Source organism: Abrus precatorius, unplaced genomic scaffold (genome assembly GCF_003935025.1).
Source record: "Abrus precatorius isolate BTA unplaced genomic scaffold, Abrus_2018 Scaffold3, whole genome shotgun sequence".
Taxonomy (NCBI): domain Eukaryota; kingdom Viridiplantae; phylum Streptophyta; class Magnoliopsida; order Fabales; family Fabaceae; genus Abrus; species Abrus precatorius.
In genome coordinates, this window is record NW_020874373.1 from 28,271,176 (window position 1) to 28,297,302 (window position 26,127).

The 26,127-nt window shown below is 31.6% G+C and overlaps 5 protein-coding genes across 6 annotated transcripts; 3 read left to right on the forward strand and 2 right to left on the reverse strand.

The window, feature by feature from the left end:
* Positions 1–2,709: 2,709 nt before the first annotated feature.
* Positions 2,710–4,746, reverse strand: LOC113862423. The gene has a single exon (XM_027495510.1). The coding sequence runs from the start codon at positions 4,744–4,746 to the stop codon at positions 2,710–2,712; it is 2,037 nt and encodes a 678-aa protein (XP_027351311.1).
* A 685-nt stretch (positions 4,747–5,431) lies between these two features.
* On the reverse strand, positions 5,432–6,177 carry LOC113863745 (Werner Syndrome-like exonuclease). The gene has a single exon (XM_027497431.1). It carries the CDS (start codon positions 6,137–6,139, stop codon positions 5,531–5,533), a length of 609 nt encoding a protein of 202 aa, XP_027353232.1. The 5' UTR covers positions 6,140–6,177; the 3' UTR covers positions 5,432–5,530.
* A 9,111-nt stretch (positions 6,178–15,288) lies between these two features.
* Positions 15,289–17,495, forward strand: LOC113863032. Of its 2 annotated transcripts, XM_027496407.1 has the most exons (4): positions 15,298–16,015; positions 16,113–16,530; positions 16,687–16,850; positions 16,952–17,254. In XM_027496407.1, the coding sequence occupies exons 1-4, from the start codon at positions 15,335–15,337 to the stop codon at positions 17,117–17,119; spliced, it is 1,431 nt and encodes a 476-aa protein (XP_027352208.1). In that variant the 5' UTR covers positions 15,298–15,334; the 3' UTR covers positions 17,120–17,254. The 2 variants fall into 2 exon arrangements, with proteins under 2 accessions (XP_027352207.1, XP_027352208.1); XM_027496406.1 differs by having other exon boundaries at positions 15,289–15,970; positions 16,113–16,850; positions 16,952–17,495.
* A 2,504-nt stretch (positions 17,496–19,999) lies between these two features.
* LOC113863885 lies at positions 20,000–22,101 on the forward strand. Its single transcript, XM_027497651.1, has 3 exons — positions 20,000–20,677; positions 21,025–21,771; positions 21,881–22,101. The coding sequence occupies exons 1-3, from the start codon at positions 20,045–20,047 to the stop codon at positions 21,971–21,973; spliced, it is 1,473 nt and encodes a 490-aa protein (XP_027353452.1). The 5' UTR covers positions 20,000–20,044; the 3' UTR covers positions 21,974–22,101.
* Positions 22,102–23,100: 999 nt separating this feature from the next.
* Positions 23,101–25,201, forward strand: LOC113862424. Its single transcript, XM_027495511.1, has 4 exons — positions 23,101–23,450; positions 23,586–23,727; positions 24,356–25,062; positions 25,195–25,201. The coding sequence occupies exons 1-4, from the start codon at positions 23,101–23,103 to the stop codon at positions 25,199–25,201; spliced, it is 1,206 nt and encodes a 401-aa protein (XP_027351312.1).
* The last annotated feature ends 926 nt before the right edge of the window (positions 25,202–26,127 follow it).

Here is a 26,127-nt window from a genome sequence, read left to right on the forward strand (position 1 = left end):
GTGGAAATATTTTCTCTGCCTCATTCATTTATTCTTTTGGGTATTTAACACAGCTCACGTTGCCAATGATTGGCTACCCGTGATTCACGGAAACAGAAAGTATTATATACTGAAGGAATCTAATAACAGAAATACAACTCAGCAATAAAGGAAATACTGACAAAATAGACGGTACTAGATCAGTAAATAGAATTTCTATTTGGTGACAAAGTCACTAAGGTAACTTGGCAGCTTGTAGCCCCTTTTGGGCCTCTCCCTCGTGATACCTTCATTGGTGTTACTTGCTCCAACTGATGCAACGGTGTTTGGGCCAGAGTTTGTAGGGCCGTTGCTATCAATACCCACCGCTGCAGAAGACACCTTGTCCTCAAGGTGGTAATCAGCAACAAGATCATTCCAGAGTTCCCAAGTGGTATCTTTAGGGGCAAGGCCTTTCCATTGAACCAAAACAAGCTTGGAAGGTGGGGAAGTGGAAAGATCCATTTTGGTGTCAAGGATTGCAAGTGGCTCGATGATTGGCATATTATCCTGGGCAAGCGAGGGAAGTGTGGCCGGAACTGATGGAATGGGTCCCTTGTGCGACTTGAGAAGGGAGCAGTGGAACACAGGATGGATCGTTGAACTTGGTGGAAGGTCAAGGTGATAAGCAACAGGACCAATGCGAGTCGTGATGCAGAAGGGACCAAAATAACGCTTGGCCAATTTGGGGCAAGCAGGGGAATGGATTGAACGTTGCCTATAGGGACGGAGGCGAACATACACCCAATCTCCAACTTGGTAAGAAACATCTCTTCTCTGGCGATCAACGATCAATTTCATGGTCAGTTGGGCCTTTTCAAACTTCTTACGTAATAATGCAATAAGATCCTGGCGAGTGGTGAGAAGTGAGTCAACTGCCTCGACAGTGGAAGAACCAGTTAAATAAAAAGGAATGGAGGGAGGAGGCTTGCCGAAAGTAATTTGGAATGGAGTAAAACCAGTAGCAGAGTGAGTGGAAGTGTTGTAGGACCACTCGGCAAGCGAAATATAGCGACCCCAATGAGATGGTTGAGCATGCACGAAAGAACGAAGGTATTGTTCTAAGGTGCGATTGAGGACTTCAGTCTGTCCATCCGTTTCAGGATGATAAGAGGTGCTCATGCGCAATTTAGTTCCACATAGACGAAATAGTTCGCGCCAGAATCTACTTATAAAAACCGGATCTCTGTCTGAAACTAGGCTGCGGGGACACCATGGTGTTTGCATACCATATCCAGAAATAATTGAGCCACTTTAAATGCAGTAAAATGAGTAGGAAGGGTACCAAAATGAGCTCCCTTAGAAAAACGGTCAACGACAACAAGTATGACGGTATGACCCAAGGAAAGAGGTAACCCAGTGATAAAATCGAGTGAGAGATCCTCCCAAGTGTCTTGGGGAAGAGGAAGGGGCTGTAGCAACCCTGCTGGTTTCTGAGTTTCATACTTAGTTTGCTGACAAATCGAGCACTGAGAGACATAAGTGTGAATAGTGGTGCGCATTCCCTTCCAGTAAAAATTACCCTGAATCCGAGCCAAGGTTTTTGAAACACCCATGTGACCTCCCAATGGGGTAGTGTGAAACTCCTCGAGAAGAAGAGGGATAAGGGGATTGTCCTGATTCAACCAAAGTTTGCCATCATATAGTAAAAGATCATTGTGGATACTGTAGAAGGGAAAAGCAGCAGGATTGGCACGCACTTCAGCTAGCAATGAGACAAAATCAGAACTATCATGAAGGGACTTTCGCAACTGATCCAAGAAAATGAACCTAGGCATAGATAGGATGAAAAATTGACCCTGTTCAGGCTCAGTTGGGCGTGAGAGAGTGTCAGCGACTACGTTATGTTTTCCTGCCCTATACTGTATAGTATAATCATACCCCAACAACTTGGAGAGATAAACTTGCTGATCGGGGGTTTGAATGACCTAAGTCATCAATGCTTTTAGGCTACGATGATCTGTGAGTATAACAAAAGGATGGCCCAATAAGTATTGCCACCATTTCTTAACGGCGGAAGTTATAGCATGCAATTCCCTGACATAATTGGAAGAACGCAGTAGCCTAGGGCAGAAAGGCTTACTAAAAAATGCAATGGGGTGGTCACGCTGCATCAACACAGCACCCATAGCGCATCCAGAGGCGTCAGTTTCAAGCTAAAATGGAAGGTTGAAATCCGGAAGGGCCAATACCGGAGCTGCTATCATAGGATTCTTGAGCTTGTCAAAGGCTGATTGAGAGACAGAACACCAGAGGAAACTGTCCTTTTTTAACAGAGCAGTTAATGGCGTAGCCAATGAAGCATACCCCTTAATAAAACGTCGATAGAACCCTGTCAAACCAAGGAAACCACGCAAAGCCTTGATTGAGTTAGGGGGTGGCCAATTCACCATTGCCTCTATTTTTGAAGGATCTGCAGCAACTCCATGAGCGGAAACAATATGGCCCAAGTATTCAAGTTGCTGTTGTGCAAAAACGCATTTGGATCCTTTAAGGAAGAACTGTCCCTCAATCAAAATTTGGAGAGTACTCTCCAAATGTAGTAAATGAGCTTCGAATGAAGTGCTATAAACCAAGATATCGTCAAAAAAAACGATAACAAATTTGCGGAGGAAGGGTTTCAACAAATCATTCATGGTAGCCTGAAAGGTAAAATGGGCGTTACAAAGGCCAAAAGGCATGACCTTGTACTCATAATGTGCGGAAAGCGATTTTCTGAATATCAGCTTCAGACATACGGATTTGGTGAAAACCCTGGCAAAGATCGAGTTTGGAGAACCATTTGGCACCACCCAATTCATCCAAGAGTTCATCTATCGTGGGTAAGGGGAATCGATCCTTCACTGAGATAGAATTGAGAGCCCTAAAATCCACACAGAACTGCCAGCTGCCATCTTTTTTTTTGACAAGGAGAACAGGGGAAGAGAAAGGGCTGTGGCTAGGTTGGATCAACCCTGCTTGAAGCATTTCATCAATTTGCTTTTCGATTTCACACTTCTGAAAGTGGGGGTATCGGTAAGGGCGTACATTGACGGGAGAGGCATTTGGTAAGAGATGAATGTGGTGGTCTGTGGGGCGTGGAGGTGGTAATGTAGTGGGGGGATGGAAAAGGGATTGATATTGGAGGATCAGAGAAGAGATAAGGGGATTGTGATGAGAAGGAGGAGTAACAGTGGGGGTGGTGTTAAGGGTAGTAGAGGAAGGTAAAATTTGGATGTGAAAATAAGCCGCACCTGAGTTGGTTTGAAAAATACGCTTTAGTTGGTGGGCTGAAATGTCTTGCAGCCTAGATGAAGCATCAGCTTTTAATTCAATCATTCGGCCCTTCTTAATAAAACGCATGGTCATATTAGAGTAGTCTGTCACAATAGGGCCCAAAAGTTTGAGCCACTGGATGCCCAATACGACGTCTGCTCCACTAATGGGTAGGACATGTAGATCCACATCGAAAGAATGGCCCTGAATCCAGACCGGAACAGCTGGACAAAAATGGTGACACTCGATGATGCTACCGTTGCCAACCATCACCTTGAGAGTGGAAGTGGGTTGCATCAGTAGGTTAAGAAATTTAGCCACACGGTCTTGAATGAAGTTATGAGTGCTTCCACCATCCACAAGAATAGTTACCTGCTTCTTTGAAATAAGGCCCAAAAGACGCAAGGCTTCTGGTGCAGGGAGCCCAGAAAGTGCATTAAAGCTAATTTGGGTTGAAGGGAGCTCTGTCGGTTCAGTCTCTGAAGGAAGTGGATCTGGGTCAGGATCCACAAGAGAGGTAGAGGGGAAAGTTGTATCATCATCTGTTGCCTCAGCGACTAAGAGGAAAAAACGAGCTTTGGACTTGTGTCCAGGGTGGAACTTTTCGTCGCAATTATAGCATAACCCCTTCTCGCGTCGGGAGAGCATTTCCTCATGAGTGAGCTTCTTGTAATTGGTCCTGGGAGGGGTAGGGAGTAATGGAGGAAGGGGACGGCTCATTGACGGCAAGGGAGAAGGAGTGGAGGAAAACGATGGTGGCGAGAACGGAAAACGATTCCGTGAGCCTTTGCGCAGATCATGAAACTTGTCCTCTTGCAATTTAGCCAAAGCTGCAGCCTGAGTAAAGGTGAGTGGTTGTAATGCTAAAACCTCCCGTTTAATTTCAGGGGAGAGAGCTAAAACAAAGCAGCTTAAGAGAAAGGAGGGAGGAAGACCAACAACACGACTGGCTAACCTCTCAAACTCAGTCAGGTAGTCATTGACAGAGCCTTTCTGGGTGAGTTTGAAAAGGAGACCACGAGGATCTTCGTAGTAGGACGGAGCAAAGCGGGTCTCAAGGGCTTGGAGGAAGCTAGGCCAGGACTGAACCAAGCCATTGTGGTGCACCCACTGAAACCAGCTGAGGGCGGCACCGTCCATGTAAAATGAAGCGACCTTGAGGCGATCCTCTTCGGGTGTGGAATGGTACTCAAAAAATTGGGTTATCTTGAAAATCCAACCCGTAGCATCGTGCCCATCAAACCGAGGAACGTCCAGTTTCATGTGGGGTTTGAGGAAGGTGGAAGAGGTAGAGTTGGAGTGGGGGGAGGGAGGTTGAGGAGGGTTGGAAAGGTCGATTTGAGAAAGTTGGGTGAGGATGGAATCAAGCTTAGTGTTAAGCTCGTTTTGGGAGTTGGTGAGGAGAGATTGGTTTTGGGTGAGGCGAAGGATGGCATCGTCGATGGCCTTGGATCGGGTATTGTGTTCAGCCATGGATGGTTTTGGGAAGGTGTGCAATGAAAGCACCAAATTGTTAGGATTAAGCTTCCTTGATTTCGAGGATCAAGGGACCTCCTAGAAATAACGGAGAAGGAAAAGTGGAAATATTTTCTCTGCCTCATTCATTCATTCTTTTGGGTATTTAACACAGCTCACGTTGCCAATGATTGGCTACCCGTGATTCACGGAAACAGAAAGTATTACATACTGAAGGAATCTAATAACAGAAATACAACTCAGCAATAAAGGAAATACTGACAAAATAAACGGTACTAGATCAGTAAATAGAATTTCTATTTGGTGACAAAGTCACTAAGGTAACTTGGCAGCTTGTAACCCCTTTTGGACCTCTCCCTCGTGATACCTTCATTGGTGTTACTTGCTCCAGCTGATGCAACGGTGTTTGGGCCAGAGTTTGTAGGGCCGTTGCTATCACACCCTCACTAGTGCAGTAATTTTCATAGTTTAATATGCAACATTAATCAAATGCGGTTTGGATGATAACCTTAGTTATTTACCAAATCGAGTTGGCATCAAATTTACTAACAAATAACCCTACAAGTTATAATTTATTGTTGAATAATGATTTAGCGTCATTTAAGTAAATTTCTAAATACACAATTAGGGCACAAGTAACTCCAAAGGGTTTCTTCCTCTCTCGAGGTAAAACAGAATAAATAAATGAAGACGTGAAGAACATTATCAACTAGTTCTAGAGAAAAAAAACATGAAACCACCAACTGTATTATACTGTTAAGAAAGTACCATATACGAAGAGTCAAACCCCGTTAGTTGAATTCAAACGGCGTCCAATCTCAAAGGAAACAAAGGCATCAAGAGAAGCATACTGAACCTGCTCCGTAGTTAAGCGTAGATTATCCCATTTACTCCTTGTGATCTTCTTGGACTTCTCAATCTCGAGGCCCAGAACGCGGAGGCCCAATCTCCTCAGCCCAGCGTTCTTCATCTCAGGGTCACCAAGCTTCTCAACAGCGAGGGAGCGAAGGTCAACGAAGTTAGCTACGCCGAGGGAGTAGAATTCTAGAAGCTTCTGCACGTCCTCTTCGATCCCAACACCAACAAAAGTGTGGTTGGCGTCACTGAGAAAGGAAATGAGAGAGCGAGGGATAAAAGGCGCGTGGAGGATCTGAAACACGACGCAGCGACACCCCACACAGAGTTGGAGGGTGGCTACGGGGTTGTTCATGTTGCGGTGGGTGTTGGGGCGCCACTCCACGTCGAGACCGACGATCAGGCTGCGGCGGCGACGATGGTGGAGACGGCGGATGTCGGAGAGCCAGGAGTCGACGAGGGAAGGGGTGGAGGTGAGAAGGGTGAAAATGGTGTGGGAGTGGAAAGCAACGTGGTAAAGGTTTTGGTCCACCATGGTGATATGAGACGCGGGGTTAGGGTTGTAGTTTCTGATGTTGGTGGCCATGGTGTTTTGGTCTACCAGTGTTACGACCATTGTAGGTGAAGAATGAAGAGTAGAGACAATGAGTGGCTTCGGATTTTGGCATTTTGGAGGGCGTGACGAAGAATAAATAAGCGTGATGGTTGATTTTGATCAAGAGAAACCACTCTCTCCTCCAATAAAATGCGTTCCCTCTTTGTTTTTGAATTTTTTTTTCTAAATATAAATAAAATTTTAAGCGATCTTCATTCTACTCTTCTCTCCGTTATGAAAGGCCACCTGACCCTTCGAATCCTTCCATATCTTTTTCTTTATTTTATTATACTTTAATTTTTTTAATGTTTAAATAATATTAGTATTGTATTAAATTTAAATTTTTTTAATTTGTTTATATGCATGTCTAAAAAATAACACAAAAAATAACTTTTAATTATTCCGTTTTATTGTTAAACAAACGTTTTCATGTTTATTAATTTGAATACACACTCTTGTTTGTAAAAATATTTGATTCAATTTAATTTTTATGTAAAAGTTAATCCTTAATCTCCAAAACTTACAAATATAATTGATTCTTTTATCGTTCTCTTTTTGTCTCTAATATATAATTAATTCCTTTAAAAGTAAGAGTAAATCTATTTAATTCCTAAAAAATTCATTGGTAACTCAAATCAGTGAATTTATTTATTTTTAACACAACTCACGTTTATAATTTTGAGAGATTATTAACAAATTTTTTTGGTGATGATATCGAATATTTATTTGTTTTTATTGATTCAATATAAACTTTCCTTTCTTTAATATAGCACAAGATAGAGGAAGCAAAATGAACTTTACATGACAGGTTGATATATTTAATCCACCTTAAAGTATATTTAGGTTAAGTTGGGCTTATTCACGGGTCATCTCCTTTCCCACTCTGACTCATCAAAACGCAAGAAGACAATGCATGGGTAGGTTCACACCTCATGCAATTTATTTATTTATTTATTTATTTATATATATATATATATATATATATATATAAGTATTAATTAATTACTAGTTTATTTTGACATAAATTTATTAAAATGACAATATTTTTAATAATTTTTATCTTTTAAATGATTTTTTTGGTAAGTCAGGCCAATACAAGAAAATATGTGGCTTTATCTGCAGTTATTTTTATCGTTAATGAGCGTGTTAATGTCATTACCCGTTGTTGATAATATAATGAATAATCCAAACATTACGAACATATTAGTTACAGTTTTTGAACCACTGTTTAATACCTGTGGTTTTCAATTTTTGCAATTTCTAAACTCTCGTTAAATAACCAATTGTAAATCAAAAATATTTATATTTACCTGCAATTTATAATCGGTATATTTGGGAGGAGATTTTTAGAAGAGAAAGATATATTTTTTATTTTTAAATTAAAGGAATTATATATTATTTATAATAATAAATATATTATTAATATATTAAATTTTTGTTAATATATTAATTTATATCTTTTATTTTTTAAAACTATTAATTTTAAATATATTTATGTCATCTCCTCCTCTCCAAAACTCCCTTTTTCCAAATAGCCCCTAAATAAATTTGTTTCTCGTGGATTTTAAACCCTGTTACTTGCTAGCAATTCTAAAACTCCCATTAATTTGCCTGTGATTTTAGAACCTCCCATTAATTATTTAATTAGAGTTTCAAAATCTTCAATGATGCATTTACCCATGAGCTAAACCATTTTGTTTTGGATCGAACTTGGCAAAGTTAAGATAAATTAGGATGGATTAACTCACTTTATCACTTTTGATACATGAAATAAAATAGTTAATTTCTTAAATATCACTTTAGTTATTAAAAATTTATTTATTGATAATTTCAACAATAAATTATTTTCTTTTAGGTGTTAGTTTAGTAGTATATCTTTGGATAATTTGAGTTCCATCCAACGTAATTCGCAAAACATCATACTATGCCTAAAAAATTCAGAGGGAAGTATATGTTTACTCTTTATAACATTATTAAATTTTGACTTTAATTCGTGTCTTTTTAAGTTTTCACAAAATACAAAAGTTATGTACTTTTAGTTTCTAATGAGAGTATATATATATATATATATATATATATATATATATATATATATATATATATATATATGGGTTTAAAATAAATACAATTAAGTAAAGATAAAAATCAAAATTTACTAATTTTAGATGGGCTAAAACATATATAACCTACAAAGTTAAAGAATGTTTACAGATCTCATTATTTTATCATGGGTTGATTATTTTGTGTTTATGAATAACTTGAAGGGTTGATATAGTAATATAAGACTTATTGGGGTCATATTTGTAAGATTGATTGATTTAATAATAAATTCTATCATTTGCAAAATTTCCTGAGCTCAATGATAGTCATCAATCAAAAAGAAAATAGTGTTTATACATGAATATGTCATAATAAAAACTTGTAAAAATATATTAAATGTCTAAATATATAGTGACTTGGAGGTCGAAGATTAAGAAATGAGTTATTTATTAGCCAAACATTATATTCTTTTTATGGCTAGATCCAATCTCTTAGTCCTTCTGGAAAGGAAAAAAAATTTCATGTTCTTCCTTTTAGGAAGGAAAGATTTGAAAAATCCTATTGATTGCAATTTTCTCTAAACCCCGTGAAAAGCATGAAAAAAAGGCTTGAATGGTACGATCCTGCCATCACCCCAGAATGAAATGGGCAATCTCATAATTCTTGGTCTGTGAAGATACATTGTTAGGTGCTTTGTTTTACTTTTTCCATTGAGGCTGAACCTAAACCTGAGCTCGAGAGATAATTGTCTATATACTAATAAGGGATATATGAATTCTTCAGAAGAGAGGAGTCGTGGTGGTCCCTAGACTGCTCGAATCCCACGAGTGAAGAGAAAGTTAGATCTACATTGAATCTTACTTGAATCACCCCATCTATCCTTATGAGGAGAAATTTGGTTTCAAACCTCGATTCAAACAAGAGAAGTACGTCATGTTAATGTGCCTTGGATGATCCACATCTCAGGGTCACGCGTTGATGATCACATTGAACTATTCATGTGGTTGAGAGCTCTCACAGTCCAAGCACAATGACATAATTATCAGGGGTGCGCTTTACCACTAAGCTAATAGCTCGTCATGCGAGCCTCCCGCTATGGGTTGCGATGCCAAAAGCGAGAGAAACTCCATCCTACTTTTTTCTTTTTTTTTCTTTTTTCTTTACCGCCATGTTGCCTCTATATGGTGACATGGGAGTGAAAAAAAGATAGCTTCTATCAACTTGTTCCAACCTAAGATAATAAGCTCATGAGTTTAGTTTTACTTTACTATTGAAAAACGAAAAAAAGACTTCCATCTCTAAATTTAACTTAGACATAACTCACTTCTTTTTAGGTGTGAAATAGTGTGAAACCAAACTACTCAACAAGCATTAATTATCCCCAAAAAGGAGGTGATCTAGCCATATCTTTCAATTCGGCTACCTTGTTACGACTTTACCCTAGTCACTAACCATGCTTTCAGCATCCTCTCCTTACAGTTAAGTTAACGAATTAGAATCTAGTCCTATTTGTACATAAATTAACTTAATTACGGTTGATAACTTGCTCTAAGACTTAACAATTTTTTATTATTTCTTTATAAGTAATTATATCGGAATATATTTTCAATTAATTTAAGCTCTTCCAACCTTCAAACTAAAATTTTTAACAAACTCATCAAAATGTTACCCTCTTTTCGATATGAAACGAAGCTCTTCATTCCATTTTAGCAAAAATATGTCAAAATATGATTTTTTTTATTTTTTTTTACAAAACTCTAAATTTTGAGTTATTTTTATTTGGTAACAATTAATTGAAATGGAAAGCTTAAGAATACATCAATTCTAGTAAAAATATATTCATAATAAACAATTTTTGAGATGTAATTGAGCTTTCAAAAAGTATAGCTCATTTATCTACCTCAAACACTAACAACAAGGTTTCATAACTTAAGAAAATTTATTTTCTCCCAAACAATCACTTAAAGAAAAACCTCTTTTAAAAAGATACAAATAAAAAGTTATTATTCTTCAAAAGAAGCTACCCATAATCACAACGATTTGTTTTTTCATTATCAACATGAACAATGAAAAAACGTGAACAGAACTCTAAGCAAACACGTACGAGAGAAGGGATTCTATTGCTGAGCAAGAGAAGTTCATGAGATAACCGTAATCCGCACGCTCCCTTGCCGATGGAGAAATCACTGTTCAATCAATAGATGAATTTCTTGAAACTTCAATACTGATGAAAAATCATCATCGGTGGTAGTGTTGAAGGAAGAAGGAACGAGGAGGTTGATCCAATGAATGTTGAACCAGTTCTCATTTTCTTCCATTGAAATAGTAGCAACGAGCTAAAACCCTAGCGCAATTTCAAAATTTGTAGGGGATGAAAATAAAAATAATAAAGAAAGGCACATTTTGTATATAAAGTTTTAAAAATGTTTGTGGTGGTTCAACTGTCAGCAAATGAAATCAAAGCATTGAAAAAATGTATTAATATATGGCATTCACCCCGTTGTAAAAAATTTGCTTGAATATTGGTAGCTTACTTTTGACCCCCATTAACCAATGGCCAGTGAACCCTTTATTTTTGTAATGAGAAGAAAAAACTATTTCAAATGAATAAATCATAATCAGACATTTTAAATATGGCAAACTTAAATTTAATAAAACTTAACCTAACCTAACATTTTATAACTTATTTAGAAATTAATATTATTATGTTTTCTTAATAATTTTTTATTTTTTTATAAAATAAATATTAAATCATATATATAATAGAAAAAATATAAAAACATTTAACGATTAATAGAATTTATAACTAGAGTATCTCTTCTTACGAAAGTAAGTTTCCAGTCAACTCAACTATTCCTAAATTTAAAGATCCTAAGCTCACAATTAATTTGACCAAATATGAACTATTGTGCTAAATAAATAAATAAAAGATTGTTCTTTAATTATTAACGTTTTTTTTTAAAACTAGCATTGATAAATATAATTTTTTAATATAAATTATATTATTAATATAAATGTTTTAAATTTTTTACAAACAATATAATTTGTTATATTAGTGTTTACAGTAAAATTTACAATTAGTAAATAAATAAATTCAAGAGTAACTTGAGATTAAATTTTAAAATCTTTTCATATTCCTTTAAGTATGTTTTTAGTCATGATAATGAAATCAACATTGTAAAGTAAAAATAAAAGTAAAAAGAATAGAAGCAAAATGATACAATATTGACATAAACATAGAAATTACATAAACAAATTTGGATTGAAATAAATTATAATAAACGTACAACTTTCAGTCACGATCAATACAAATTTGTTGATCTCTAATTCGTTGGGTCTAGCTGATGTGTAAAACTATATTTTAGGTAGTATGTATATAAAAATCGTAGCTCCTAAAATATAAAATTTAGTCCTAGTTATACACAATTTAAACTTAATTGCTTCTCTTTTCGCACATAAGTATTTTTTGTAACTTTTTTCTATACATTTTTTTTGTAACAGTTTCTGTGTTCTTGCACACGATGCTCCCTGTGTCTTAATCTTTAACTAGTAATAACTGTTGATAATTGTTGGGTAACTTCTGAAAAACTGCTTCAAGATTGATACTTTTCATATAATTTCTCTTTTTTTTTACCTCCCTTTGTCACTTAATGAAGAAATAGATCAAAGAATCTCTTTTTTCTGTGTACTATTTTATCTCCCTCAATCTTGCAATCTAAATCATAAAAAACTCTTCAAAATAATACTCTCTTTTTTACCAAAAAAATAAAGCTTTACCATATACTCTTGTGAATAACATATCAAAATATGGTTTATTTTGATGTCTTTTTATTTGGCAATGATTAATCAAAATGCAGAACCCTAAGATTATATCAATTCTAGTCAAAATATTTTTCTTAATCAATAATTTTCAAGATGTACTCGAACTTTTAGAAAGTATAACTCATTCATTTATCTCAATTTATGGTAATAAGATTTCATAATTTACGAAAATTTTGCTTCTCCCAAACAATTAGTATAGAATATTAGAATATCTTTGGAAGGAGAATTTTGAAGGGAAAACATTTTTTTTTAATTTTTAATTAAAATAATTATATATTATTTATGATGACAAATATATTATTAATATTTTTTTAATATATTAATTTATATATTTTATTTTTAAAAAATTAATTTTAAATATATTTATTTAAAATATAAATTTATGTCCTCTCTTCCAAAATTTCCTTTCCAAACAACCCGTTAATATATTTTATTAATACATAAATATTAAGTAAAAAATCATTTTAATCCTTTAAATTAAAAATTTCCACTAATTTAATTCTTAACTTTAAATTATAACATAATATTTATTTTAATCCATTTTAATATAAATGATAATAAAAAAAATGAAAAAGACTAAAGTAACTATTTTTTAAAATTAAAGATACGTGAGATTTTTATAAAATAAAAGATTAAAATAATTAATATTTATAATTCAAAGAATTAAAATGAATATTTTCGTTATAAATATTAGTATATTTGAAATTTTTGGTAATAACTTAACTTTTATTAGATAAGTTTATACTATCAAATATTATCATGATATTAGTTTTTTTGGTTAATAAATGATAATAAATTTAATATATAATATTTTAGTATCTTTTTAAATAGGTTTAATTATTAATGCACTGTTGATTAAATTATTTCTCTAAAAGCAAAGGCAGAAACAAACAAACATCCAGGCAAAGTCGAAAAAATAAAAGAAAAAAAAATCCACTTTTATGCATTGTACTATACTATATTCCAACATGATCGAATTCAGTCTATAACTTGATCAATTTTGAAGAAAACCTCTCAATTATTGAGCTAAAAAGGCTTTTACTAAAGAAGTTAACTCGAAAGGCAATAAAGGTGTGATAATTGATCTAATATTTTAAAAAATTGTGTAATAATTGGTCTCATTCATCCTCCAATCCATATCCTCCCACTCAAAACATATTTTTTTTCTTTAGTTTCATTGTTTGTTTTTATGTATACAAACTAATTACGTCAACATAGAGTTTTCACCTGTGTAAAATTAATTCAGTACTAAAAAGATTATAAAATTTAAAAATATATTAGAAGGGTATTAATAATATAAAGATGATCCTTAGCACAAATGTGAAATAAGTGCAATTCTATCTTTGTCTCCTCTCCTGCACTATTTTGTGATATAAAGAGGCATTATTTGGATTCTATGTTTAAAAAAATAGAAAAGAAAAAAAAGGAATTAATAATTACTAACCTTTTTTAAAAATTAATTAGATATAAGAAGAAGAGTTAAAAAAAAATTTCTAAACATAAAAAACTCTCCTAACATTGTATTTTGTAGTAGAAGTTTGAGGAGTTTAACCTTCTCTTATCTTCTTCTTTTAAATCTTTTAAACCTTTTCTTTCTTTTTTCTGTCTAAACTCTTAAACAAAATCTGTCGACTTAAATAAATAAATAAAATTTTTTATACACCGATTTCTTTTTTGTCGTTGCTTATGGAAAAAGGAAAATGTTAGATATATGTCAATATCTTTTGGAAAAAACAATTGGCGTGGTGGGGATGAAGTTTTGGGTCAAGTAAACTATTCGTCAACGCGAAGGTCTTAAGTGATTAGATAAGCACATTGATGATTCCTTACGCTGTAAGTAGACGGAAACAAGTGCGCAATTTTCTCAATCAAATCAACTTTTGTCCATACCTTTTAGTGCGTAACTTTTCCTTTTTTACATTTCATTTTATTTCATGATGCATCGAAATAAACTTCGAAAATAAAATGTTTTTCTTTTGATTTTGTTGACTTATTTTTAAATTTATTTTAACTTTTTAAGAAAATTCTCCTGTTTTTCTACATTTTATCTGGTTTAAAATTTTTTTCTCTGTACACACTCATTTTCATATTAAAGAATTATATTTTTAAAATTTTTAAAAAATTATTTAAGAGATCGTTTAAAGAAAAACTTATATATAATCTTTTTTCTTTAATTAAAATTAAAAATTAGTATCTATTTTTCATACCAAATTTTATCATGTTGATTATCAAAGCAAAATTGTAATTTAATTAAAGAATAGCATTTAAATTTACATTTTATTTATAAGGTAAACAATCTATCACAATTTATTGTATAATTTTGACACTTGAAAATTAATTTATATTTTTTATTGTAATATTTTATAATAAATAAAAATAAAATATTTATTATTCGAATCTTTTTTTCTATTTTCATTATTCAAATTTTAAATATTATATTGTCATATAATTTTAATGATTATATTAAAATATAATGATATTATTTAAAATTAATAAATAATTTTTGTAATTTGTCCTAAATCATCTAATACTTTTTTAATTTGTTTCAACTGTAAGTTTTAGTTTAGTTTCATACATAATTTTTTTTATGGTTATTATATGAAATAATTTTGTTTATTTGATCCTTATGATTTAATTTTTTTATATGAAGAGTGATATAAAAAAATGTTATCTATAAGAATCACAATAAAAATGTGTTATATATAAAGATAAAAATAAAAAATATATAAATATGAAGTGTTATAACTGAATTTAACGGTAGAAATCGCTCTTTTAAAACTCATTTATAAACTTTTTTCTATATAAACTAAATAAAAAAAAATACATATTTTATATAGAGACTAACATAATATTTAAATTATTTTTTATAAAAAAATTAAAAAATATTAATGATGTTCCAATTATGAATTATAACATTAATAAAAATTATTAATTTTTACAATAATCACTTTAAAATTTATATTTATTATATATTTTAATTATTTAATAGTATAACTTTTTTACTCATGGTATGTAAAAATTAATTTTTTTCAGTATATCTATTTAATTATTACAAAATAAAATTGAACGTATTGTTGTTTAAATTATATTTCTAAAAAATAAGAACAGAAAAAACAAACTAAAGGGCAAAGTATAAAATGACCGGGAAAAAGAAAAGAAAAACACAAAGCGAAAGCTTCCACTTTAAAAAGTAAACACTTGATAAGCAAATTTTGACAAGGGTGGGTGTTGTGTGAGTGATTGCCAAGTGACTTGGTGTTGTGGGTTGGTACAATGGCTGCAACACCATCTTCATCTGATGAACAAATTCACCCCTTGAAAGTTTTGGTGGACAAACAGACAAACAAAGTTCTATTTGCTGAGGCAGATAAGGATTTTGTCGATGTTCTATTGAGTTTCTTAACACTGCCTTTGGGTACAATTGCTAGACTTGTAGCTAAGGAATCAAATATAGAAGCAGTGAGAGTTGGTAGCTTGAGCTCATTGTATGAAAGTGTGGCACATCTTGAAGAAGAGCATTTATGTACACCCACTTGCAAAGAAATGCTATTGCAGCCAAGGAACTCCATGGAAGCTTATTGCCAACAACTGAGGCTCAACATCGATGACACTGACCCCACAAAGTTCTTCCTTTGTGAGAATTTGGAGTGTAATAGGAAGTGTAAAGGTCTTGTGAGCTTATTCAGGAATCAAAGATGCAGTTGTGGGAAACTAATGAACACAGTATTGACCCCAAAAAACATCATTTTAGAAAAAGGGTTTGTTAAGGAAACTGCCACTTTTATTGTTTCTGACGATCTTTATATAACGCCAAATGTTTTTGGAGCAAGTGTAAATCTCTTTCAGAAGCTTGGAATTGAATACATGGAGACTGTTGAAGAACAAATTGTAGATATCACTAAGAAGGAGGTAAGCTTTTTAGCTTTTAGTTCTTTTTTGCTTTTTCTGAGTTTTGTGAACTTGGATCCAAAGATTAGTTTAAGAATTCAAATGTTCTAACAAAATTTTATCATTATTAATTGCTTAAATTCTGTTAATATTTGAGATGTAGGTAGTGGACTTGCTCAAGTTTTCATTGATCTCAGAGACGCCTATGACAGACTTCGTCTTAAAAAAAGAACTTTGCCTTGATAATTTTATCCCAATAAACCAATACCAGTTTAAGACTGGAGAAGTTCCATCTGATGAGGGTAGGAAAATGGTTGTGAAAGTACAGTTAAGAAAATCTGATGGCAAGATTGTGTTTGCTGAAGCCAATGAAGATTTTGCAAACTTTCTATATAGTTTTCTCACTTTCCCTTTGGGTGGAGTGTTGCACATGCTGAAAGGATCCTCCTCTTTGAGTTGCATAGATAAATTATACAAGAGCATGACTGAATTGAGTTCAGACAGATATTTAAACTCACAAGAACTAAAAGAAAAACTTGCTAACCCTCTCTGTGCTCCACAGTTTAATCTTAGCAACCAGATATTACCAATTGGGGCAAAAGAGTTGCCTACATATTATTTCAATTCTTCTAAAGGACACAATCTTTCTCTTTTTACATTACCCAAGTCTGTATCTAATTATGGTGAAAGGAATGCACCATTGAATATTGTTGATCCAAGGTCCCCTGCTGGAAAATCATCAGATTCTCAAGGATTTGCCAAAGAACCATCAATGTACATGGTGACCGATGACTTGGTTGTGACTCCAATGTCATCCATTTCTGCTGTTTCATATCTGAATAGATTAAGAGTACCACTCTTTGACTTGGAGGAAAGGGTCATCACCATTGGTGTGAAGGAGGTAAGAAATTGTGTGAGACTTCTTTATGCTTAATCATTCATGGCATATCATTATTTATCTTTGTATCAGATTACATTACACTCTTTGATTGCATGGTGCAGGGTCTTGGCATACTGAAAGCTTCATTGACATCAACATCTGCTTTGACAAACGGTCTCAAGCACTTAACAAAGGAAAGTGATTTTTGTATTACTTTAGGGGACGCTTTTAAGGGTCCTTCACATATCTGGGATGGATTTTTAGGATACTTGTATTCAAAAAGAAAATAAAAAATATAAATAATTATATAGAGTATTACTCTGTATATCAACTTTTAGTGTTTTGAATATCAGAATTGCTACATAAAAGCCATTAAGGAGGAGAATGAATCAATCACTTCCATCTTGGCCGAAGTTACAGAATCGTGGGTACTACAGAATAAACTTTTTGCATATGTTAGAGCTCTTGGTATTGTAATGTAATGCTTTATATTTGTTGATGTACTATGCTTTATCTAAATATACAAAATACACTATTTGCATATTAGCTCTTGGTATTGTAATGTAATGTAATAAATATTGGGAATGCTCCCAGTGGTTTGTTTTCCATTGTCGATAAGTTTCTGTCAGGTCAGGCTTGTGATGTGAATAGCAATTCCTCTTGATTTAATTATTGTATTTACTCTTTTTATTTATCAAATTTAAAACACTCATATAATAATTTTTCAACTAGTTATTAAAAAAGTATCTTAATTTAATAACACTCGTATGATTTTCTAGTTTTATTAATTTATTTAAATTAAACATTATAAATAAATTGATAACTTAATTTGTTTGAGGCGGTTATGAAAATTTGGTATTTTATTTTTAAATAAAAATTTATAAAAAAATTGTTTTTAACTAAAATAGAGTTGAATTGATTTTTCAGTTAATTTTAAAATAGTTTTATTTTAATTTTTAAAATTATTATTACTATAAGTAGTTACCCTCAATTACTGTTCTGTTTTACTAATCAATAATCATTGTTATCATGTTTGTCATTATTACTAGTGTCATTATAATATTTATCATTATTATTATTTGTTTTATTTCTACCCCAACAAGTTCACTGTTACTAACAACTTCACTATCATCATCCTCTTTAGTATCACACTATCACCAAATAAACTTATATGAAAAGTAAGAAGTAATTCATGAATTTAAGATTTATTGTTAAATTTTAATACTAAAAAAAATTATAACTAAAATTAATAAAATTACAAACTAGTTTTGGCTTTTGAAATTTCAAAACTTAAAAGTAACAGCACTTTGAATGGTATAAAAGATAAAAGTTATAATTTCAAAATCAAATAAGTTTGATTTGAGAAGAAAAAGTGGTTTTATGTAATTTAAATTTGGAATTTATTGTTAATTTTATTATATCTTTTTTAATAATTTTCTTATTTTTTATAAAATATCATATGTATAATATTAAAAATATTTAGCGATTAATAGGATTTATAATAAGAACATACCTTTCTGTGAAAGTAAGTTTGGTGTGAACTCAACAATTCCTTAATTAAAGATCCTATGTAAGTATAGGCATGAGATAAACTAACAATTGTTTGATCAAATATGAACTAATCGTGCCAAATAAGTAAAAATATATTATTGTTTAATTATTAATGATTATTTTTTTATTAACATTCATTAGTATAATTATTTAATAAAAATTACATTATTAATATAAAATTTTAAAGTTTTTATCAACAATATGATTGGTTATGTTAACAAATAATTTTATCAGTAAAAAGAAAATAGTTCATATTATTAATACATAAATATTAAGTAAATAGTTATTTAAAAATTTTAAATTATAAGTATCAACCACTTGAATTTTTAACATTATAAATATTTCATTTTAAACTTTGACTTTACAAAATAAAATTTATTTTAAACATTTTAATACAAAATGACAATAAAAAAATAAAAAATGTTTTTTTAAATTAAACAATAAGGTGAGATTTTTACAAAGTTAATGATGATTATAATTTGAAAAAAAAAACATTTACTCTACAAATATTAGCATATTATATTATTTTTTTGGAATACCAATTTAAAATTTTTAGTAATAATTTAAATTTTGTTAAAATAATTTAAACTCACAAATATTATTTTTATTTGTTAATAAATGATAACAAATTTTATTATATGTTTTTTTTGTATTTTCAAAATATCAGTTTAATTATCAAAAAAATTTAGCATATATATTTTTTTAATTTTTAATCGATGTCATCTTACTAGCTTTTAAATAACCATAAATTTTTTTATCAATAATTTTAAGGCTTATTTGGTGGACTGAATAGGATCATAATAAATAAAATAAAAAGGTTGTATAAGAGTATAATAAGATAAAGATAAGTTTTTATTATATTTAATATTTATTACAGTCTTGATAGAAAAAAGAATATAACATAAATATACAAAAAAATAATAAAATTACTCTACGTTTACTAAATTAAATTTTAATTATTTACTTTATATAATTTATTTATTTTTATTTATAAAAAATATAAATAATTTAATATAATTTTAATATATTTTTAAAGGTATATAAAAATAGAGAAGAAAAAAAAAATAAAGAGACAATAGAATAAATTAAAAATATTTTAAGAAACATAATTATTATCATTTTCTTTTTCTAATTCAGTCGTATTCTAAAAATGATAATTATACTGGTATAATATGATAAGATAAATTAATCAAGATTAAAAATATATACAATATGGTACAATATTATTTATTTTTTATTTTAACTATAAAACGAGTGCTTAAAATATTTTAATAAAGCGTGATATTAACATGATTTTTAATTATTACACTATAATGTTAACATATTCATAATCCGCCAGAACATGTTGTAGCAGCACATTATAAAAAGAATTTGTAATTAAATATAGCTCGGATTAAACTCCATTACCACTGCTGCTATCATCATGTTATAAAGTTAAAGAAGAAAATATCCATTTAAAAAGTCTGACAGTATTGGCGGAAAAAAGAAGAAGAAGAAAGAGTCTAATGTACGACAAAGTATTTTAAATACATCCTTCGTAGTTAAGAATGTGTTGCTTTTTACTATAAACAGTTAAACCCTTTTATAAGCAGATATTGGCAAAGGAGTCCCTTACATCAAACCCATTTCTTCCCCTTTATCAGTGCTGTTCAGCGAGTGCTACCATGGCAGCAGCTACAACTCCATCAGAAGACCAAGTTCCTCTGAAACTTTTCATGTGCAAGGAGAAAAACAAAGTCTTTTTCGCTGAGGCAGGGAAGGACTTTGTGGACGCTTTGTTTAGCTTCTTAACACTGCCTTTAGGAACAATTGCCAGAATTGTGAGCAAGGAGTCAAACATAGAACCAATTAAAGTTGGTTGTTTGAGTTCACTCTATGAAAGTGTGGCAAATCTTGACAAAGAGTGTATGTGGACAGAAGCCTGCAAAGAAATGCTGATGAAGCCAAGGAACTCAATGGAAGCTTATTGCAAAAACCAGAAATTGAACATAGATGACACAGACCCCACAGAGTTCTTCATTTGTAAGGACTTTGGTTGTAGTAGAAAACATGGTGGCCCTTTGAGCACTTTCTTGAATGTAAGATGTAGTTGTGGAAAATTAATGTGCAGAAAGGTATCCTCTAAGAATTTGACTATCCGCAATGGTTTTGTTTCGGAAGTTGCTAGTTTTATTGTAAGCGATGATCTTTGTGTGATGCCTAATGAGATTACAGCAAGTGTGTCTATACTTCAGAACCATGGAATCGAAAACGTGGATGTTATTGAAGAACAAATTGTGAACATCAGTAAGAAGGAGGTATGTTTAATTGTTTATGTTGCTGTTTTTGAAGCATAAGGTTATTTTTCAGGTTTATCTTTCTACTTGTGGATTATAGTCTAGATTGGATTAGCTTCTAGCTCGTTGAAGTTTTTCAATCAAGATAAAAAAATTGATTCCATACTTAACAAAATAACAATAATAATAACAACAAATTATAGGCTTTTGTGGAAAGAATTTTTTAAAAGGTTGAGGTGCATACATTAATTTTGACTTACGTAAGAACTTTGATTTATTTTATTTTTTTAATTCATTTTACTTTCATTTCTTTAAATGCTTATTCAGAAGTTTATCCAAATAGACTAATTCAATTTTGATACCTATAGGTTGTTGATCTGCTTAAGTGTTCATTACTCTCGAAGACCCCTTTGACAGATTTGTTCTTAAAGAAGAAACAACTCCTTGATGATTTTGATCCAAGTTATCACCCCCAATTTGAGGTTGCAGAGGTGAAAAATGATGGGGCTAGGAAAATAGTTTTGAAAGTGCTAGTAAGAAAATCAAATGGCAAGATTCTGTTTACTCAAGCAGAGGAAGATTTTGCAGACTTTCTGTTTAGCTTTCTCACCTTCCCTTTGGGGGGAGTGTTACATATGCTTGAAGGATACTCTTCTTTGTGCTGCATTGATAATTTATATAAGAGCATTTCTAATTTGAGTTTAGATAGATACTTGATTTCAAGGGATCTCAAAGACGAATTAGCTAACCCTCTCTGTGCCCCACAATTTAACCTACGGAATCAAATATTACCAATTGGTGCTGCTGGGGCACCTACCTATTGGTTCACTAGTTACTACGTGAATGGAGCAGAATGCGGATCTCTTGATGATGTAGCTATACATCCTGATGCTAAAAATTTTAGTAAAGTATACTTGTATCTTGTTGATCCTAAGTCATCCACTGGAGAAACATCAAGTTCTCGTGGATTTGTTAAAGGGCCATCAACGTACATTGTGACAGACGACTTGGTTGTGACACCAATGTCAACCATTTCTTCTGTTTCATTACTAAATAGATCAAAGGTTCCTCTCTCTGACTTAGAAGAAAGGATCATCTGTATTGGCCTGAAGGAGGTAAGATTGTGTCCAAGTTTGAGCTTGTCTAATTCATTCATAAGGTATGTTATGTTATTATTATTTGCAAGATTTAACTGCATCACAACTATTTGATTGTATGATGCAGGGTCTCAGTATGTTAAAGGCTGCCTTGACTTCAACTCGTGCTTTGTCAAACTCTCTGAACCAGCTCATAAAACCCACTAAGGAGGAGAATTGATCAATTATCTTTTTGGTTTAAGCTGTTCTGTTCTAATACGGTGGCTGTGATTTCATCAAGTGTGCCATGACTATCATATATTTCACATGTAAAATATTCTGAATGCCAATCAATTTAATTTTCTTTACTAGAAGTTTGCCTGTTAGCTAGAATAGCGATCTCAATCTTCCTGCATAGTAGCACTCTTTTTCTTCTTGTAACGGATAGGAGGCACTTAGGTGAAGTTGCTATTGGTAAAAAGTTTATATTGCAAGATTTATTAATCTTGTTAGAGCCTCTTGGATAATCGTAAACTCATTATTACTGATTTAATCGTTTAATGAAGCAGCTTAATAACTCTGCTTTTGATTGTTACACGTTGATATTAATAGTATTTTCCTTTCCAATGTCGTCTAGAAACTAGAACGTACGAATTAATATATTCCGGAATAAGTATCACATTAATTTTAAAAAGTAACATTAATTATTTTTATTTTATTTTGAAATTTTAAATGATTTCAAAATATTTAGGATACTTAAAAAGTTTCAGAAGTTTTAGAGGAAATTAAAATGCATAAAAATGTGACACGCCTCATTTTCCACTTCTTATATATCTAGATTTATAGCAAGTATTGACTGATTGATGTGCAAGCATTAAACAGACTCTGTAAATTTATACAAAATCTAAACTCAAGAAGCTAAGAAGATTCTCTTCATTGTATATGTTCTCTACATTTATTCCATCACCATCCAAATGTTGGGTTCACGAAACGACTCTCGATGCTCATTTCCTAACCAAATTGTTCTATTATCTTCATATAATACGGCACGAAATTCTCAAGATTAGGAAGCGAAAAGCCAATGGACACAACATGCAAAATTGAACAACAATTAAAGTGACCGTCCAATTTGACCAATCCCTCCTAAATTCTCTTCGTTTCCTTTCCTTTCCTTGAATCTCTTCTGCGTGCACATTTCCAACAAAATCGTTTATTAAAGATAAATCAAATCAAAGTGACTTTACATTTTCAATATAAATACTTAAAACGCTTTTGTCTTCAAAACAAAACTTATCATTCAAGTTTTAAACAAAAAATATTCGTCTCCTCAATCATACTCTCTTGTAAACTTGTTTATTGCATTGTACCATGGCTACAAGTGAAACTGAGGAGCATGTTACCTTGAAGCTTATGGTAACCAAAGAAAGAAACAAAGTTCTCTTTGCCGAGGCAGGGAAGGACTTCGTGGATGTTCTGTTTAGCTTCTTAACATTGCCTTTAGGTACCATTATAAGACTTGTTAGTAAGGAGTCAAATATGCAGCCAATTGAAGTTGGGTCACTGAGCTCACTCTATCAAAGTGTGGAAAACCTTAATAAGAAGTATCTGTGCACAGATACGTGCAAGGAAATGCTACTGCGACCCAGAAACTCAATGGAAGCTTATTGCAAAGATCTGAAACTAAACATTGACGACACAGCCTACAGATTTGTTCGCATGTAAAAAGGCCGATTGCCGACGCAGTAGCCCTGTCTTGTTCAGCACCTTCAAAGATAAAACATGCAGATGTGGGCTCTTACTAGCTCAACCAATTATTGTTCCTAAAAGCAATCATTTTTTTATGGTTTTGTTAGGAGTAATGCCACTTTCATGATCACTGACGATCTGAACATTCTTCCAATGTCGTTGGAGACAACATTTAGTCTGTTCAAGAATTCTGGAATTGAAAACATGTCTCAAGTGAATGAAATGACCGTGAATGTCACCAAGAAACAGGTTTCTCTTTTTAAACTCTGAAGTACCGTGCTTCGTTTAATCAATTTTACCGTTGCTGATACGTACTAGGTATGTGTACTTGTATATTCTTTGATACTAAACAAAATTTATTTATCTTTAAATAATTGTATGTAACATAAATATTTTAACAAGATTATTTATGATTTAAGATATAACTGATTATATCTTAAAAATTAGCTATAACATTTTTTTTAAAATAATTTTTAATAAGTTTATAGAATTTTTCTCTTGTTAAATTCTCCTATGATATAATTTCACAACAATATACTAATATGTATATTATTTATTTGTTTTATTTAAAAATCATATTAATATACTTGTGCTTTTATATTTTTTAAATTATCATATTCTGTACCTTATCTTAATCTGATAGAGATACTGTATTCATGCAACATAGGTCAGAAAGATTAGAACATTGGTTAAGAAATTGTAATTGCATAGTTTGTTCTTTTTTGAAATACGTTTGAATGTATTGGAAACTCGGACATTGGAAGAATGCTTATAATTTGTAACAAAAATCTTTCACTTATTATTCCTTGATCTGAGTTTTTATACATGAATTTAAGGTTTTTGCTATTTATTGATATTTTTTATCTTGTTTTTTCAGGTTGTGAATATTCTGAAGAGTTGTATGCTCTCTGAGTCAATTTTGACAGACTTGTTCTTAAAGAAGAATTTGTTATCAAAGAGATTAGAACAGACTAGACCTTCTCTATTTGATCTTAAAATAAATGGTAGTAGTAAGCAAATCAATGTGAAGCTATTTAAGAGAAAATCTGATGGCAACATAGTGTTTGCAGAAGGCAAAGAAGATTTTGCAGACTTTCTTTTTAGTTTCCTTACCTTTCCTTTGGTAGCAGTAGTCCATTTGATGAAAGGCTTTTCTTCCATTGGAACCGTTGATGCATTGTACAAGAGCATTGTTGATTTATTTGAAGATTATTGGACTACAGAGGAAGTGAAGGATAAGCTTGTTTTTCCTGGCCTTGCACCACAGTTCAAATTAAGCAACCAATTACTGCCAATTTATGAATCCCTTGCCCCAGAAAGTTTTTCTTACGTTAAAAAGCAAAGTTCCTGTAAAGTTAATAACATTTGGGAAACATTTGGAAACCCGAAGATAGTAGATCCCATTTCCGAAAAGGCAAGTGAAAAAGGATTTACCAAGGGACTAAATATGTATGTGGCAACAGATGATTTGGTTGTGATGCCCATGTCCTCAAATTATGTTGTATCTTTGTTAAACAAAATGGACATTCCCCTTAGTGACTTGGAAGAGCAAGTTGTCAGCATTGGCATCAAGGCATCAAAGAGGTAAAGATAAGTCCAAAAACCACATCTGAATTTTTGTTTTATTATTTTTGTTTGCTTGTAATTTATGTTACCTTGAATTGATTTGGCAGAAGATTATTCAACTGTTCTTAATTTTGTGATTTTGATACGCAGGGGGTGAGCATACTGAAAGCATCTCTGACCTCAACGGCAGCTCTAACAACTGGTCTCAGCCACATTTTAACCAAAGTTAAGGAGAATTTGTACTAGAAAAATGAAAATCGCGTTACTTAGAATTGAGTAATTAGTTAACATTTTGATTTTCTGCGTATAACATCATTGTCAAATGCAATGAATTGAACAAGATAACTGAAGTTTTAGCAATTATCCCCCAGTCGAAATGATTTAAATGGAGAATATATAATGGTAGATACAAAATAAATATATTAATCATTTTTTATTATATTAATATTGACTTTATTTAAATATTTTAAGTTCGTAATTTTTTTTATTATAAGAAACTGTAAAATACAGTTTTTTGTATCAATTTTTGATTTTACCATATTAATTTTCTCACATTTTTTTCATATATTTTATATTGAAACTCATAGTGTATATTTTTGTTTTCTTATCCCAAGTAAGCAAGAAAAAAAATGAAAAAGAAAAAAAATGAAATGGTACTTTTTGTTTAAAATAATTACTTGAAAATTGACACCTTTTTTATTTAATTTTTTTTCAAATAAAATACTTTTTTAGTAATTTTCTTTTGCATGAAAGGCATATTTTATGTGTGATGCCTTATTTCTGTAATTTAAGTAGAAATACTTATATCGGTATTAGGAATTTATATTAATTTAAGATTTTTTTCTGAAGATAATTAATTTTGTATTAAAACGTTCAATTTATGTTTAATGCCTTGATAATCTTAAAATTTAAATTAGAACATCTAAAATATGACAACTTAGTTATCCTAAAATTTTTACATTTTTTTAATTAACGGAATTGCAAGTTTTTACTCATATTTTAATCATTATGTAATTTTGATCTTCTGATTATAAATGTTCATATTTAATGCATTTAATGTTTTATTAAGTTTCTCACATTTAA